The sequence below is a fragment of the Bidens hawaiensis genome, unplaced genomic scaffold, assembly GCF_021521415.1.
Source record: "Bidens hawaiensis isolate Kalapana, Puna unplaced genomic scaffold, B.hawaiensis_p1.1 tig00018660_1, whole genome shotgun sequence".
Lineage (NCBI taxonomy): Eukaryota > Viridiplantae > Streptophyta > Magnoliopsida > Asterales > Asteraceae > Bidens > Bidens hawaiensis.
The window spans coordinates 82,898-99,149 of NW_027492825.1; the positions used below are offsets into that span (position 1 = coordinate 82,898).

At 36.3% G+C, this 16,252-nt stretch overlaps 2 protein-coding genes across 2 annotated transcripts; both read right to left on the reverse strand.

Moving 5' to 3' along the window:
- Positions 1-5,386: 5,386 nt before the first annotated feature.
- On the reverse strand, positions 5,387-9,157 carry LOC143556620 (uncharacterized). Its single transcript, XM_077045894.1, has 5 exons — positions 6,729-9,157; positions 6,429-6,501; positions 5,893-6,160; positions 5,685-5,772; positions 5,387-5,597 (listed from the first exon to the last, which is right to left on the reverse strand). Exons 1-5 carry the CDS (start codon positions 9,155-9,157, stop codon positions 5,387-5,389), a joined length of 3,069 nt encoding a protein of 1,022 aa, XP_076902009.1.
- Positions 9,158-10,071: 914 nt separating this feature from the next.
- On the reverse strand, positions 10,072-10,665 carry LOC143556621 (uncharacterized). Its single transcript, XM_077045895.1, has one exon. It carries the CDS (start codon positions 10,663-10,665, stop codon positions 10,072-10,074), a length of 594 nt encoding a protein of 197 aa, XP_076902010.1.
- Between the last annotated feature and the right edge of the window lie 5,587 nt (positions 10,666-16,252).

Sequence of the window (16,252 nt, forward strand, 5' to 3'; positions counted from 1 at the left end):
AGCTAGTGAAACGGGGAAACTAAGCAAGTTCGATTTTCAACATCAGACATTGAACCACATCACAATCTAAGCGTATTGACAGTTTCTGGGTGTTACAGCCACACCCAGACTAGCTATACAGCCCAGCTTAGTATAAAGATTATAATGATATTAAAATATTAATATTATTATAATATTGACTATAGGGACTAAGTGATAGCAAGGGAAACGAACCCCGAGCTGACCTCGCACTGAGTGCCTACAAAACCGTGAGTTTTATGACCCCTCTTTTCAAACTGTTTACGAACTTTTTGGTGTGAAAAGCGTATTTATATGCATTATCTATCTGGAAAAGGTTCAGGATATAAATTATCTGAATGTTTACATACAAAAAGTCCCAACAAACATAACGATTGATTACGTGCGAATGAATGGTGAATAGTATTCTTGAATGACAAATTAAGTGGATATGGTACGAATACCAAAACATAACGAAATTACACGTAACGATACGTTTATATAAACATACTGTGTACTGTTAAACATGACAAGCTGGGTGAATAATGTGGTCTGTAACGGCCATGGGGAACAACGTGGTCTGTAATGGCCATGGGTGAATAACGTGGTCTGTAACGGCCATGGGGAACAATGTGGTCTGTAAGGCCATGGGTGAATAACGTGGTCTATAACGGCCATGGGTGAACAACGTGGTCTGTAACGGCCGTGGGGATAACGTGGTCTGTAACGGCCATGGGTATAACTTGGGCAGTGGAGGCACGAGAATATTATGGGCGGAAGGGGGGCCACAGTGTTTGATGATACGTGATAAATACAATATATGTGCATACACATACATACATACATACATACATACATATATATATATATATATATATATATATATATATACATATATATATATATATATATTGAGCAAGGTTAGAATAAGAAGTAGCATTTTCCTAAAAAGTGTACGAAGTGAATTTAACCGTTAGATCTAATATACTACATAAGGGTAAGATTGTAAAAAACCATATCATTTTAATTATGTAAAGGAAAAAAGCCATATCATTTTTAATTATGTAAATTAATTACTAATTTAAATCTGTATTAGTAATCCTGTGTTTATTTCAACAGTATTCTTTTCATTGAACTCTATATCCCCGGTGATGGCATCCTCACATGCAGACCAAGGAGGTCACCGGCGATGGCATGTTCACCGACGACGACATCTTCATCCTCAACCACGATTGGCGATGCCACCAATCAACCACCACAGGGATATCAATTGGCTTAGCGGGCGCCGTCGTCACCAAGGAGGTCACCGACGGTGGCATCTTCACCGGCGATGCATCTTCATCGTCAACCACGATTGGCGATGCTACCAATCAACCACCACAGGGATATCAATTGGCTCAGCGGGCTCCGTCGTCGTCGTCCACCGTTCCGCACGGTTTCGGTTTGATTATTGTTGTTATTATTAATCCCTGGTTTTCTTTGCCAGATTTTAACGGGGGCGGAGGTGGATGGTGGTGACGGTGGAGTTGGGGTGTACGTCGGCGGAGGCGGTGGTGGTGACGGCGGAGGTGAATTGTGGTGACGGTGGAGTGGGGGTGTACGGCGGCGGTGGAGGTGGTAACGACGGAGGTGAATGAAACGTCGCCGGCTTAATATGCTTTAATATATATTTTTTGTAGTTAGTTAATACTAATTATGTTTTAATTATTGGTGTGTTTTTGTTCTTGGTGTTCTTGCTGTTCTTAGTGTTCTTGATGTTGTGTTCTAAATATGGATTAACATTTGGTGTTGTGTTTTAAAACACACTGTAACATAGATTATGATGTGTTTTTGGTGTTGTAATTTACTTTTGTTTCCATATATAATATAACACACTGGACGAATATGCCCTTAGAGTGTTATAAAACAAGTATTAAAATAAAAACACACCGCCTAAAAAACACACTTTTCATCTAAACCATCAGATCATCCAATCTAACGCACCAGATTACTTCCTACACTTTTTAGACACACTCTACTTCTTATTATAACTCAACCCTATATATTATATATATATATATATATGGGAGGGTTAATGTACAAATGAAATTAACGTGCTAAACATGAGAATCAAGTAGAGTAATTATATATACTAGTAGAGTAATTATGTAAATACACCATAGAGTAATATATATATAATTACTCTACTTGATTCTCACGTTTAGCACGTTAATTTTATTTGTATATGATCCAAACCCTATATATATATATATATGAGAGGGATATTTTGATAACCATGTTGAGTTTTAAGAACTTAAGAACTTCAATTCTAGACCACACATTTAATTAAATGGGTTGGAATATATGGTTGAGATTAAATCTAGCAAAAAAGTCAAAGTAGGAGAGAGAATAAATATGTAAGTGGTTACACTAACTTTTACGTCCGTTACACATGTGTAAAAAGTCGACTCGGTGCGTAAAAAATTGTGTAATTTTTTTACGTGTATGTAACTTACATATATTACACATATGTAAAAAAAATTTGAAAAAAAAAATCGTTACACTGAGTTTTTTCGAGTTCTTAAAACTTAAAGGGGTTCTTAATTGAAATCTCCCATATATATATATATTACATACAAAACATTTTAGTCGGATATAATGGTAATTTTGCAATTTTAAGATGCTGTTAAATATAAATGACGAGACGCTGCTAAACATAAATACTCCAATCGCCGGCGTCTCTACATGTATCTCCGGCTCACGCGAACGTGTCAGTTGCAATCCCTGATTCGCTTTTCAGTTGTAACCCATAATTCTCCAATTAAAGACACCTTCAATTGCAATTACATATCAGTTTAACCTCTAATTCAACTTTCCAATCAACCGTCATGGATTCTCCTGTAATTAGTGCCCAATCAATGCTCCATGGTTATAATCACTTGTATAATTCGATGTGCCAATTGTTCATAATTAGGGCTAAATTCACCCGACTATTGGTAGGCTTCTGTTCATTCACATCTTAATTTTGGATTAAAACAACCTTGATATTGATTAGGTTTAGTCGTAATCACATGCTATACTGATGTTACTTGGCTTGTAATGACAGGTGGGATGGCATTGATGTTACTTGGCTTGTAATGACAAGTGGGATGGCATTGTATCAACAGAATCGTTTGCCAAGGTAAGATTTTGGTTTTTTTTTTTTTTCTGCATTTTGTTGACTTGACGGATGGAATCCAACTACTAAATTCGTATTATATGTTTTCTTTGCGTATCAACATCACTATGTTTGCACACCACATGTTTGTTTAAATTCCTGTATGAATTCTACCTGATGATCAATTTCTCTTTGTTTTGCACACCACCGTTGATTGATCCCGGTTAAAGAAATCAGCATATTTAAGCCCGGTGTCCATGGGTGACTAAAAGGTATTTACTTTTACGCAAGGGAGCGCGATGGGAAGGGTGGGCGGGTTTTTAAAAGTAATGAAAACTGAACCATTTTAAAACATGTGCAGCACAATTTAAAGGTCCATTTATATCACTTGACTTCAACAAGTCAAACTGCAGCATTATAATCTGACTTTAAAGGGTCAACCTGCACCATTTTGAAACATGTATATCCATTTAAAAGTAACCAAAACTGCCCCATTTAACAATCCATTTGACTTTAAATACTCAAACTGCACCATTTTAAAAGTATGCATACCCATTTGAAGGTAACAAAAATTGCACCATTTTTAAACACATGCAACACTATTCCGTATTTAAAATATGCATACCCATTTGAAGGTAACAAAAATTGCACCATTTTTAAACATATGCAACACTATTCTGTATTTAAAATTTACCGCCGAACCCAAACCGAATCTGCAGATGACCCAAAACAGACTATCAAAACTGTTGCAACTTTGAGGTCAGCAGACTTGCCAAAGTTGATTCTTGTTATGTAAAGAAGTGGCCGATAAATGATTTATCTGTGAAAAACAACATAAATTATCAACACATCTCCAATATTGCATAAATAACTACTAGATATTGAATTTCATATATATTGAAACTTAAAGTCATCAAACCTAACATCCCTAATTGTCTGTAACTAGCATTGTTACCCTCGCGTTGCGGCGGGATTTATCATGGGGCTGGAAATATCTAAATGATCATGTTTATTTATTTAGCTATTACATTTAAATATTGTTTACATAACAATGTAATAGTAAACATCTAATAAGAAAAGTTACCTTTGAAATTTGTAATTTGGACAACAATTGTTCCATTATTTATATACACTTTATAGTAAATGTTAAAGTAGTCTGTTGCTTGGATATGAAGGCCTGGAGCCTTGCTTCATGAGATTATGGATTTTAGCTTCTTTTGTCTGGTTTTGTCCCCACCTTGCAAAAAAAAAAAAATTGACCTTGTCAGTTTTTATCAATAGCATTATAATAAATATGTAACTTTTTGGGTTTAGAGCAACTGTTGTATTTACCCGATGGTTGTATTGAATCTCTTTTGTTTGTTGGCTTTTGTGCATGTGCTAGTTATTGGGTTTTTGATGATGATTCTTTGGCTGAACCTGTGAACATAAAATAATTTGCTTTAGTCATTGTAATGTTGTTGTAAGTTAATAGTTTACTTACCTTTAGGTGGAGCATCAACTTCCGATGAAGTGATGGTAAAAATGTGATTTGACACAAACTGTGATTTGTTTGGATTAGGTAGACCATTGAACTTGAGCTTGAAGATTTTTGTATGGCCTTTTGTTGCTTCTAGTTCTTCTGGAATTGTCAGCGGGTCATTGTATCCTTTTGTTGTTATAAAGTTAGTGCATTGGGTTTGTACCAACGCAGAAACTGCTTCATCAAATAATGTAACGGTTACAGTAGTTGTGGCGTCAGCTATGGTTGCGTTAACGCAGAACCTGTCATGTTCACATTCTGTGTGTGTGTGTGCGCGGTGTGTACAGTATGAATGTTGTTAGGACTTATAGGAATTTTGTTTGTGTTTCATTTGGGTGGTTTATGCATGTCCACTCGTTGCCTTTTTCTGAAAGTCTACTATTACATGCAGGACAACCTTTATAAAACCATATTTTTTGTTTGGTGAAGCTTTTGATTCAGGCAATGCATGTGAAGAATGTGTCCTGCAGGTTAAATAGTTATTATAGACCACTAATTTTAGTATTAGAACCCTTGTATAATATTTCATGTTGCAACAAAAAAATAATAATAGAAGTGATGACTTACACTATTTTCAATTGGGTCATATGATAGCAATTCTGCTAAGGTTATTGCGTTACGCAGATGTATGGTGTTGCTGTTATAGTTTGCAGTGAACCTGAAAATGATAGCTATTGTTAGTTGCAGGTTAAAAGTTATTAATTGGTTAAAATATTTGTAGGATATAGATTTTACATTGAAGTTAAATTTGCAGTTTCTTGGACTGGAGGGTTTATGTACACGTGCGTTGCAGCTGTTGATTGCAATTGGTATGTAGATTTGTATTTGTCAGCTCTCATTGACGTGATAGCGATGATTGTCGGGAAAGGTGCATCTTGAAGTGATTTTTTGTCAATAGTGTTAGCAATCTCTTCCCACAATGCAATCTCAACACTCCTTTCACTGTAGGAACAAAGTTAACATAAGTTTAGTCAACAATATTTTTTTTCTTAAATGTGTTTGTGTGTCTATATATTGTTATTTACAAACCTCATGTCTTCAAGTAGAAATTTCAGCAATCTCTTGTCTGACTTTGTTTTTTTATCTTGTGTAATGATGTCTAGTCGACCAATGAAATCTGAAGTTGTTAAATTATACAAAGTGTTAATATAGAATATATATGTATATATATATATATACATATACATACACACACATAAATTAGTGTCATGATTTATGTTAGATTTGTTAGTAGTACCTGATAGATGGGTAGTATCAAATCTGCGTTCATCTAGTTTATCATACGGTATAAAGTTAAAGTAGTTTATTGGGAAATCTGCTTCGTCGATTTGTTCAAACTTAGTGTCGCGTCCAAGCTGGATAATGGCTGGGTGTGGTACAATGTTTGATGTGTTTCTTGGTTTGGTTGTCACATATTGGCTGATACGGTAGCATGAGTGGAGTTTCAGTTTGGCTTCATAGAGATCTTTATCGCGTGCATCGCCGACTGCAGTGATTGCATCACCCTAAATAAAGAATTTTGCAAAACATTAAAATTGGAAAATAATAAATGCAACAATTTGGCAATAATACAGGATCAAAAAATAAAGAAATGTAATTAGACAATTTATTACTACTTTTTATTTGTAATTACTAAATAGAAATAAAAATTTTAAAAGAAATCTATTATTGCATTAATTTAATATACATAAATTTATTTTTACTTACTTTCTTGTCAACAAACAAAAAGTTGCATTCGTTCTAGAAGCCAATGAAATTCCATTTTCTTATGACCCTAACATCTAGTGCTTCTGCATTATCATTCGGTTTGATAGTAGAGATGCTTCTAGACGCCATAATCATTAACCTGCAGTCATCACAAAAAAATAGTTAACATTTTTTATATATTTAAATAGATTTTCTCAATTTAAGATAAATAAATAGTATTATTTTTATTATACCTTGTTTGACTAAATATTATTAAGGAATGCTGAAAATGCAATATTATGAGTTATCGTAGGAGGGTTATCTTCTTGCGGAAGTATAAGTACTTTTAAGGAGTCAATAGAAGTTGCTCTAGAAAGGGCGACATACAGTTGTCCGTGACTAAAGACTGGTTCAGGTAAGTATACACCTATTTTGTTTAGCGATTGACCTTGACTTTTGTTTATAGTCATTGCGTAACACACCTTTATCGGGAATTGTCTTCTTTTAAATGCGAAAGGTAGTTCTTTTTGTTTGTGGACAAACGTTATGCGTGGTATGTATACACGATGACCTGTAGCAACGCCAGTTATTATTCTAGCCTCTATAACCTTTGTGAAAAGTTTGGTTATTATTAGTCTAGTTCCATTACAAAGACCATCTGCTTGTTTTATATTCCTTAGCAAGATTATTGGCGTGTTCACTTTCAAAGTCAATGCATGAGGTGGTAACCCATTGAAGTTTAAACCATTTAAGTATTCAATTGGGTAAAGAAGTTCAGTATCGGCTGGAGAATTTTCGTCACGAAGAACTGAGTCAAAGCTTGGATAGGTTGTTGCAGGGTGCTCTGACATGTTCAGAATAATGTTGTTGATTTCATCGGCAGTTTTATTATTTGGGCAAACAATTACTTTATCTGAGAACTTATCTATAGAAGGATTTTTGAGAGTATTGTCGTCATAAATGTAGGTAATTAGGGTAGATAAATTTTGGGTTTCAGGTGGTAGTAGAAATTGTGAAGGAATTGTAATTTGTTTTGTGTCAGATTCAATATTTGGTATGGGATTGCCTAGTTTTCCATCACCTAAATCTAGTAACCATTTTGAAAACCATGCAATGTCTTGTAATTGTTTTTCGGTTAAATTTGGGCGTTTCAATCGCATATTTTCGGTTAATTTAATTAATTTAAAATGACTCCAAAGATATGAGCGAGGAAGAGAGGAGTTAATGATTTCGTTTTTTGAAGCTTTTGGTTTTACAGGGAGTGTTTGTCTAAAATCACCACCTAGTATGATAGACTTGCCACCGAATGGAATAAAGGGATTTGCAAGTAGATCTCTAAGAGTTTTGTCAAGCGCTTCGAAGCAACGACGGTCACTCATAGGAGCCTCGTCCCAAATTATTACGGCAACTTCTATAAGTAGTTGACCTAGTTGTGTATTTTTTTTGACATCACATATTGATTCATCAGTTATATCCAAAGGAATTTTAAACCTGGAGTGTGCAGTTCTTCCGGCTGGTAAAAGTAAAGAAGCAATTCCAGATGCTGCAACAGCTAGAACAACTTTGTTTGTGGCTCTTAAAGCATAGGTAATGGTTTTCCAAAGGAATGTCTTGCCTGTACCGCCATGCCCGTAAACAAAAAGTAGGATTTGTTTATTTTCTATGGATGAACCGACAACTAAATTATAGATGACAAGTTGTTGTTCGTTTAGTGCATTTTTTGGGAGTTTGTGTTCTGCAGCCAGTTGTTGTGTATTGTAGTTCTTTTCTTCCATAAGAAAATGGTTAGCTAATATATTTAGAAGATCAGGTCGCTGCATGGGTAGATTAAATTTAGATAGCGATGAGGGATTGGTATTAGAGTTAAGAAGCATTTCAAGTTCGAATAAAATGTATTGTTGCCTGTCTTCGTCAGTAATGTTAGAAGGTGTAAAATGTAAGTCGTGTTTCAACAATATGGAAATGTCATCACCCATTGAACGCCAATGTTGATTCCACATAGCAAGGGGGTTTGATATTTCACAATATAAGAGCATATGGATGAATAAACAACGAAGTTCTTTAGAGGTTGCCCAACTTGATGCTTCAGTGAACGCAGTTACCCATTCATCTTCATTATGCAATAACCCTAGTTTTTCACAGGCCGAACGATATGTAGGGAAAATTTCACCGTTTATGGTTCTTATATCAACAAAATTTTGGCAGCCCTTTTGATGTCCAAGCATCATACGTAAGTAGAAAGTCTTGCCACTTGATGGATGGACATAAATCAGCCTCCCTATAGACGGTTTCTTGTTATAGGTCCTACGTAGCCAACATTTTCCTGACAAATCCCATCTATACTCAGACACATAGTCCACATATCGTAGATGCCGACCTGTCTCATCATATTTGTTACTTTCAAGCCATCCTGTTAGAGTAGTTTGGTTTTGGTAAGGGCTTTTGATTATGTTTTGCAAGTGTGTAGATTCTCTAAAGCTCACATTTTGCATATTCTCTAAATGCACAGATAGAACTTGAACAGGTGGATCTCTACAATGGATTGGAAAATCAAAGATTCTCCATGTAGCTTCGTGTGGACAAATGAACCGGCCATCCACAAAATTTTGGATCTCATTAATTGGTTGTTTGGAAGTTGAAATACCTTCTGTTGTTGGTGTTTTTGTGATAGTGAAACGAACACGATTGGCACCTTTGGATATATACTTAAATAGATATTTAATAACCATACTCCAACCACAATATTCAACATTAATGTGTGCGTTGAATCGCAAAAGAAGATCTGTGTTATAAGGAACAACATTTGAATCATCCATTGTAATTTCGTTCTTTACAATAGTGAAGCCATGAATATTCCTTTTATACATCTTTGTCAAATCTCGTATTTGACTCAAAACTTTTAGGAAAGTTCTTTGAACAGATGTTGTTATTCATGCAAGGAGCATTGGGCCTCGGTAATCCACATGGTCCATGGATCATAAAATCAGTAACAACTTTATGAAGTTCTGGTTGTAATATAGGGTCAGGTATTTGTGTAGATATGTAATTGTCAACTTCATTTGATGTTCGGATTTTATATGGTGGTTTTACCCATAAAAGTATATGACAATGCGGAAGACCCCTTTTTTGAAATTCAATTGTATACAAATCTAGGAAACAGATTCAAATGAAAGAGGATTAGAATAGATGATTATGTAAAATAAGAAAAGGGTAATTAGTAAAAATACCTGCTGCAACATCACCAAAAGGAACGCCGGATCTTAAATATTGAATGAGTGGATCAACCTTAATTTTGAATACTCTTGCAATAATGTCTGGTCTATCTTGGGGTTTTTAAGTAATGGCGTGGTAGCTAAATGTCTTGTAATCTCAGGCCATTTGACATTACAGGTGAATGTTAAAAAATATTGTGGATTTCCGTATACTCGACAAATAGCTAAAGCATCTTGGTAATGCTTGTACATGTACCGAGGGCCACCGGTAAATGAAGAGGGTAATATAGTTCGTTCACCAATATCATGACCCATAGTATCACCCCGCAGTAATGCATCATGAATACCTTGCAAGTATTCACTTCTAAAGTCACTTTGATGGGTTAATATGTAATCTAGCCTGTTTTGTTCAATGCATAGGTAAGCATCAACCAAGTATTGTTGAAACAAACGACCACCCATAAGTAACAAAGTGTAACAATTGAATCGATCATGTAATTGATAGCTATAAAACATGTTCATGGTAAGTTGACGACAACGTGTGCCATCATTAACAAATGAAGTTTAGGATGCCAGCCTTCTTCACCGTACACATATAACAACGGATATTGCAACGCCATATACAAAGAGTGTAGTTTGCTTATACGTTTAGGCATGTCACCTTTCATATGAATTACTATGTCAAATTTGGAGGAATTTGGCTGATCTTCGAAAACTATACCACCAATAACACCAGGAGCAAGATTGTCATAATTCCTTTCACCAAATGAACTATGTAGGTTGATCACAAAATCTGGAACATATAAGGAAAGACAAATATCTCTAGCAGTACGGAAGACCTTAACCAATTCGTTGTTTTCGTTAAGAATATTTATGAGTGATTTCACAACGTCAACATTCAAGCATGATGAAGCATTTTCACCAAACAAAGAAAGTCTATTTGCAATTTCATGCTCTGTGTCGTACACATACATTTGAAGAAATCGAGGCGGGTTGTCTAATGGTGGACATAAAGAACCAATTCGGTGAAAAATTTGACCAGTGACCTTAAAGACATATGGTCCAGAACCAATGTTTATCGAGTTATCTGTAGTTGCTCCAAAAGATGTCATGGCAAACATTAAATTATAAATACGAATGTTATCACGAAAGGTAGAGGTTTCAAATAATTGTTTCAAAGTGGTTGGGGGATCCTTAAATTTGTGTAGTCTCACCCGGCCACTTTTACAACATTGGTTGTATTTAGGTTGACGTGAACAGCAAGAAGACTTTAGACGCTCAGCAAACCAAAATTGTGCATCACAGTATTCACACACCTCGACACAATCACCGTCGTCAACGTATGTAACATAACGGTTGTTGGACTGTTGTGACTGACTCGATGAAGAATGTACAACAGAAGAAGACGCGTCATCCCTATCCCTAACTGTTTTTTTTTACGCGCAGGATGGCGATTAGTAGTTGGCCTCTTTCGAGACCGAAAGGGCTGTTTATCTTTCATACGTAACTACAATATATTTATCCAAAAATCATTAAACCTAAAACATATAATTAACAATAATTCTACACAATATTAAACATATATAATAATAATAACAATAAAAATAATAATAATGCAAAATATTAAAATATATGTGAGTTAATAACTTGTACGCATTATATATAGATGGCATTGGAATGTTCAAATTTTGTGTTTTAAGAGATATGAACATATCAGTCAAAGTTTATATATATGGTATTAAAAGACAGTTTGCATTGTTATGGTTATATTTGGAGTTTTTATGAATTGAAAATTTTTGTCAAATTAACCATTTAAATTGCTATTGCCATATTGGTTTTTAACAAATTTTCGGATGCTTTGAACATTTTTTAAAACTAATTCAAATTTCAAAATAATACTACTAAAGATCAATTGCAGAATCAAAGAAATGTTTCTAAGCAAGAGTTTAAGGAAACAAACCTTACTTTGTGTTGGATTATTGGTTGCTCGTCCTTGTCGTCACAATGAAATAACTGAACGCACACCAAAAGAGTGGTTAGGTGTTCTCTGTATCGCCTGTGAACCATAATAACTTGTTTATTTTTCAAAACCCCACTTTCATCCAATAAAATGCATTATACGTTAAGCAAATTTGAACATACAGTCTCGACCCTTTTTTTTGTAACAGTTTTGTGTATAGCAATAGATAATCAACATTTACTATCATCCTTCATCACAAATTCAATATGGATTTCTATATCCAAACATGTACAAATCGCATGCTCATAATCAACTATATATGTAACAGAGGAAACATGTGTAAGAATCCAATTTAGATTTTATAAATCGGGTATAAAAATACTAAAATAATGCCCATCAATTTTAATTGTCCGTTTCGCATAAAGTCAAAACTCTATGTTTCAAATACTTTAAAAAAAATACTAAAAATAATTCCTCAAAATTCGTTCTTTAAGGAATAATGCCCATCAATTTTAATTGATCTTTTCGCATAAAGTCAAAACTGTATCTTTCAAATCCTAAAATATAATCTAAAGGTTACTGATTCAATTACAATTAAGCATTAGATTAAATAATAGTTAATGTGACATTTGATATGGATGTGCCATGATGATGTTTAACAAATTTTAGGATGATTTGAAATCTTTTATGCTTGAATGGAAATCTCTTATAAAAAAAATCGTTTGTAAATCTTATGCTTGAATGGCAGTCTCTAATATCAATATATTTCTTGATGGCAATGGAAATCTAGTATAAAAAATAATAATTCTGAACATTGTTGAAAACTAATTTCAAATTACATAACTATATATGAAACCCTACCAAACATCAATTGCAAATTTCATAGAATATTTCCACTAATTTCAAATTTCGTAACTATATAAAGCCCTATCAATGATCAATTGCAAAATTAATAGAATATTTTCAGAAAGCGAAAAGTGATATTAAATAATTTTCCAGAACATATAGACAGAAGATTTCTATTTTCCATAACATATATATATATATATATTGGTAATTGAAAACTAATTTCAAATTTTATACTTATATATAACTCTACAAGAGATCAATTGCAAAATCATAGAATATTTCATAGAGCATACGATGATACTAAATCATTCATCACTGTATTTGATTATCTATTTTACAGAACATTATAGACTATGGTAATTTAAAAATAAAAATTGAGATTTGCGTACCTCTTAGAATGTGCGAGGGAAAAATATGAAGAAGTAACCGTCAGGGATGTGTAAAGAAACAAATTAAATTGAGCGATAGGGCTTTTATAGATATGAAGCAATAGAGGGGAAATATTGGCGCCGGTTGAAAGAGACGGTGGGATATCCATAAACCCAATTGGTATTATCAACTAATTTAATTATATTCTATAGATTATTAATAAATTATGTAGTACAGTAAATAATAAATAATGTGGTATTCATGTATATGGTGGCCGAAGTGATGAGAATAGTTCCAATATATTATTATAAATATTATGGAAACATTATATTATGAAAGGTTAGACAATATTAGGATAATGTAATTCATAATGTAGGTTTTAATTCATAATATAGGTTTTTTTTTAACATAAAGGTTGGAAAAAAGATTTGCAACCAATTCTAAATGTAGTAGAGATAATTATGTATATAGCATCTTAAATATTTTCTTTAAACCAACGATCTCTTCTTTTTTGACGTAATTATCTGCAGCCACAAAAACAAATTAAATTTAACGACCATTGACTTGTTCAGGTCATTTAGATGAACATAGTGTTGCGAATCAAATTTATATGGGTCTAAATGAGTCGAGGTCATTTAGAGGAACATAGTGGTCATTTTACTCCTTTAAAATGGACATAGTAGTCTTAAGACACTTTTCCAATGAAAAATACATCAGCCAAAATTTTGAACTAGAGGGGTATCTTTGGTATATTCTTAAAACATGGCAAAATCTACTGCTGCGAATCTGAGTTTTAGAACAGTTTTAACCCTGAGTCCTCAACCTACATGAAGAAACACTAAGTGACCCGGTACAGATTATAGATAATCTGGGGGTTAAGTAATGTTTCCCACGGATGAGATCTAGCTGAGAAGGCTGTTCTTCAGGAGACCTGCAAAACAAACACCGTAAGCTCGTCACTGAGAAGGGGGGGGTTCCTCCTTGTGACCACCCTCCGGCGTGAGAATCAGACTAGATTGCTCTGAATATAAGTGTATATTAAGAGATTGCTAGATGACTGGATAGCAGATGATCTTACCATTCCAAGATGTTGGAGTATTTATAGCCGAAGGTAGGTTTCCTAGAAGGTACAGCCGGCTGAATAGTATTCCTGTTCTACCAACAGTGGACTATGCACAGGCCATACTGGTTGGTGGATAGATTACGGCCAACAGTAACAATGTCGGCTGCACTATTCCTCCAACTGTAGATTATGCACGTCCTACCTACTGTGGATTATACGCAGGCCATGCTGGTTGGTGAATAGGTTACGGCCAACAGTAACACTATTTCACCAACTGTAGGCTGCGCACGCCCTGCAGTAAGGGTTGGTGAGTAGGTAGCGGCTAATAGTGACAAACAGTACTAGAGGGTGCTCCTCCTCGCACTGTTGTCGGTGAGCTGTCACCCTGTGATTGGCTCATGGGCTGTTCTGGTCAGATCGTCTGTCCTATCCATACCTTGGTAGGTATAGTACAAAAGATCTTTCAGAATCATACAGACTGGCTCATTTAGGCGGGATTGTTCCCGCCTTGCTCATTCCTTCATGTGACTACTGAAGTATCTATTGTCTTGTGCGTGTAGCCCTGCTGTCTGCGGGTAGCCTTCCCTGATGGCTTGTATCCGCAACTGCGGGAACAGGCGGGGTACTTCACCCTTGGGAGGCTTTCCCTGCGTGTACAGCTTGCGTACTGCGCGTAAGGTTCTATGAGCATGGTGGGTCCTGCGGAAGCAGATGGCCTTTGCGCAGACGTCCCTGTTCAAGGTGAGTCTTGCGGGACCAACTGGGCTCTGCTGGGACCTACCTCTTCAAGTCCCCCCAGTCCAATGTTCTTCTCATGAATGTTCAATAAAGTGAGGTGAACTTTTGGACTCTAAGCAAGGGGTTTTGAAAAGGTTTTTAGTTTTAAGGTTCTCCGTGGGGATTCTTCCCGCGGATTTCCTAATGTCACTTGCAAAAATTCCCGATTTTTTTGCTTGATCTTTGGGTATGATGCGGGTAGGTATGTAACCTTCTCGCAAGTCAGGAGCGTTGAGTCTCACTTGTGTGGATTCTCCCTGAGGTTTTAGTGGTTTTGAACATAGTGATCAATTATGTTTAAACCACCAATTCCATCCTGGAGCCTCAAACAATGTAGTTCTCGACGTTCCCGCTATGCGGGGATGTTATTTCCGTTTCCACAAGCATTGCCCAAAAGATCCTTCTTGGTTTCAATTCCCTGCGGAGTGCTAGGTATGTGAAGGGTTTTGCCTTAACACTGTACCCGCGCTCGTCTTACAGTTACTTTACTTTCAAGGTACCCCTGGCGTCAATTCCCTGCGGGTGCTAGGTATGTGAAGGGTTTTGCCTTAACACTGTACCCGCACCCGCCTTATAGTTACTTTGTTGCCGGGGTTTTCTTGGCTTCAATTCCCTGCGGGTGCTAGGTATGTGAAGGGTTTTACCTTAACACTGTACCCGCATCCGTCTTATGGTTACTTGGTTGCCAAGGTAAGGGGTATTTTCCCGCTTACTTTTGAATCTTTTTGAATTTTGAATTTTGAAATTCGAAAGGTTGGTAAGGATAAGAACAGTCCAAACATCTGAAACGTCGTGCGACGGTTTCTTCTGACTGTGTCAGGACGTGCAGGAAGTTATGGTGACGTGACAGTACATGGTCATTCCAGACGCTTTTTCAGGCGCGTGGGCGCGATTTTTCGGGCGCGTGGCCGCGAAATTACTGGCACGCGTCCTTTTGACAGCTGTTGCCAGGTTGCTTTTTGCCACGCGTCATAGTTTCATTGCACCTTCAATTTCTCTCTCCTCCGCATTAAATTCACCGCATTAATTGCGATTAGTATATAAAGGGGGTGGAGGATCCTTTCCAATTCATACTTTCACATTTTCTCTTCATCTTTACAGCGATTTCCGGTGAATACTCTAATTAGTCGAGCATTCCCCTGAAATCGTTTTCTTCTTCCTTTTGCAAGATGTCTTCACATGATTTCGAGCCTACGACCGATGATAGGAGTACTGCTGGCGAGTGCCAGTGTGCTCTGCCCGGCGATCAGTACCGGTATGTTGTTAGGAAGTTCATGCTCGATCCTCTCGAGCCTGAGTTTCCTGAATCCCACCAAACCGTGTACGATGCCCCCAGAGGCAAGATCGGGGTTTATGCAGCATTCTTTGTCTATGGGAATCTTAGGTTCCCATTGACAAAGTTTGTTTACCGTGTCCTTGAGAGGCACGGTGTTCATTTGACCGAGCTGCACCCTATGGCGGTCGCCAAGATTCGCCACTTCGAGTGGGTGTGCCGGATTCTGGGCATCGAGCCCCATGTGGACCGCCTGATGACCTTCTATACTTGGAGGTGCATCCAGGGGTGGTACACCCTGACAACCCGTATCAAGGGTTTAAAGATTTGTGCGACCGAGCGCAGTCTCCGATCGTGGAAGCGGGAGTTCTTCTACATATCCGCCCGCGCCGTCCCCCTTGCCATGAA

Coding starts and splice junctions, on each gene's coding strand:
- LOC143556620 (XM_077045894.1), bottom strand. CDS start 9,157: ATGGATGATTCAAATGTTGTTCCTTATAACACAGATCTTCTTTTGCGA. Junction 6,502..6,728: donor GTCTTTAGTCACGGACAACT/GTATGTCGCCCT, acceptor TGATGACTGCAG/GTTAATGATTATGGCGTCTA. Junction 5,598..5,684: donor TTTCTACTTGAAGACATGAG/GTTTGTAAATAA, acceptor TTGTTCCTACAG/TGAAAGGAGTGTTGAGATTG.
- LOC143556621 (XM_077045895.1), bottom strand. CDS start 10,665: ATGACATCTTTTGGAGCAACTACAGATAACTCGATAAACATTGGTTCT.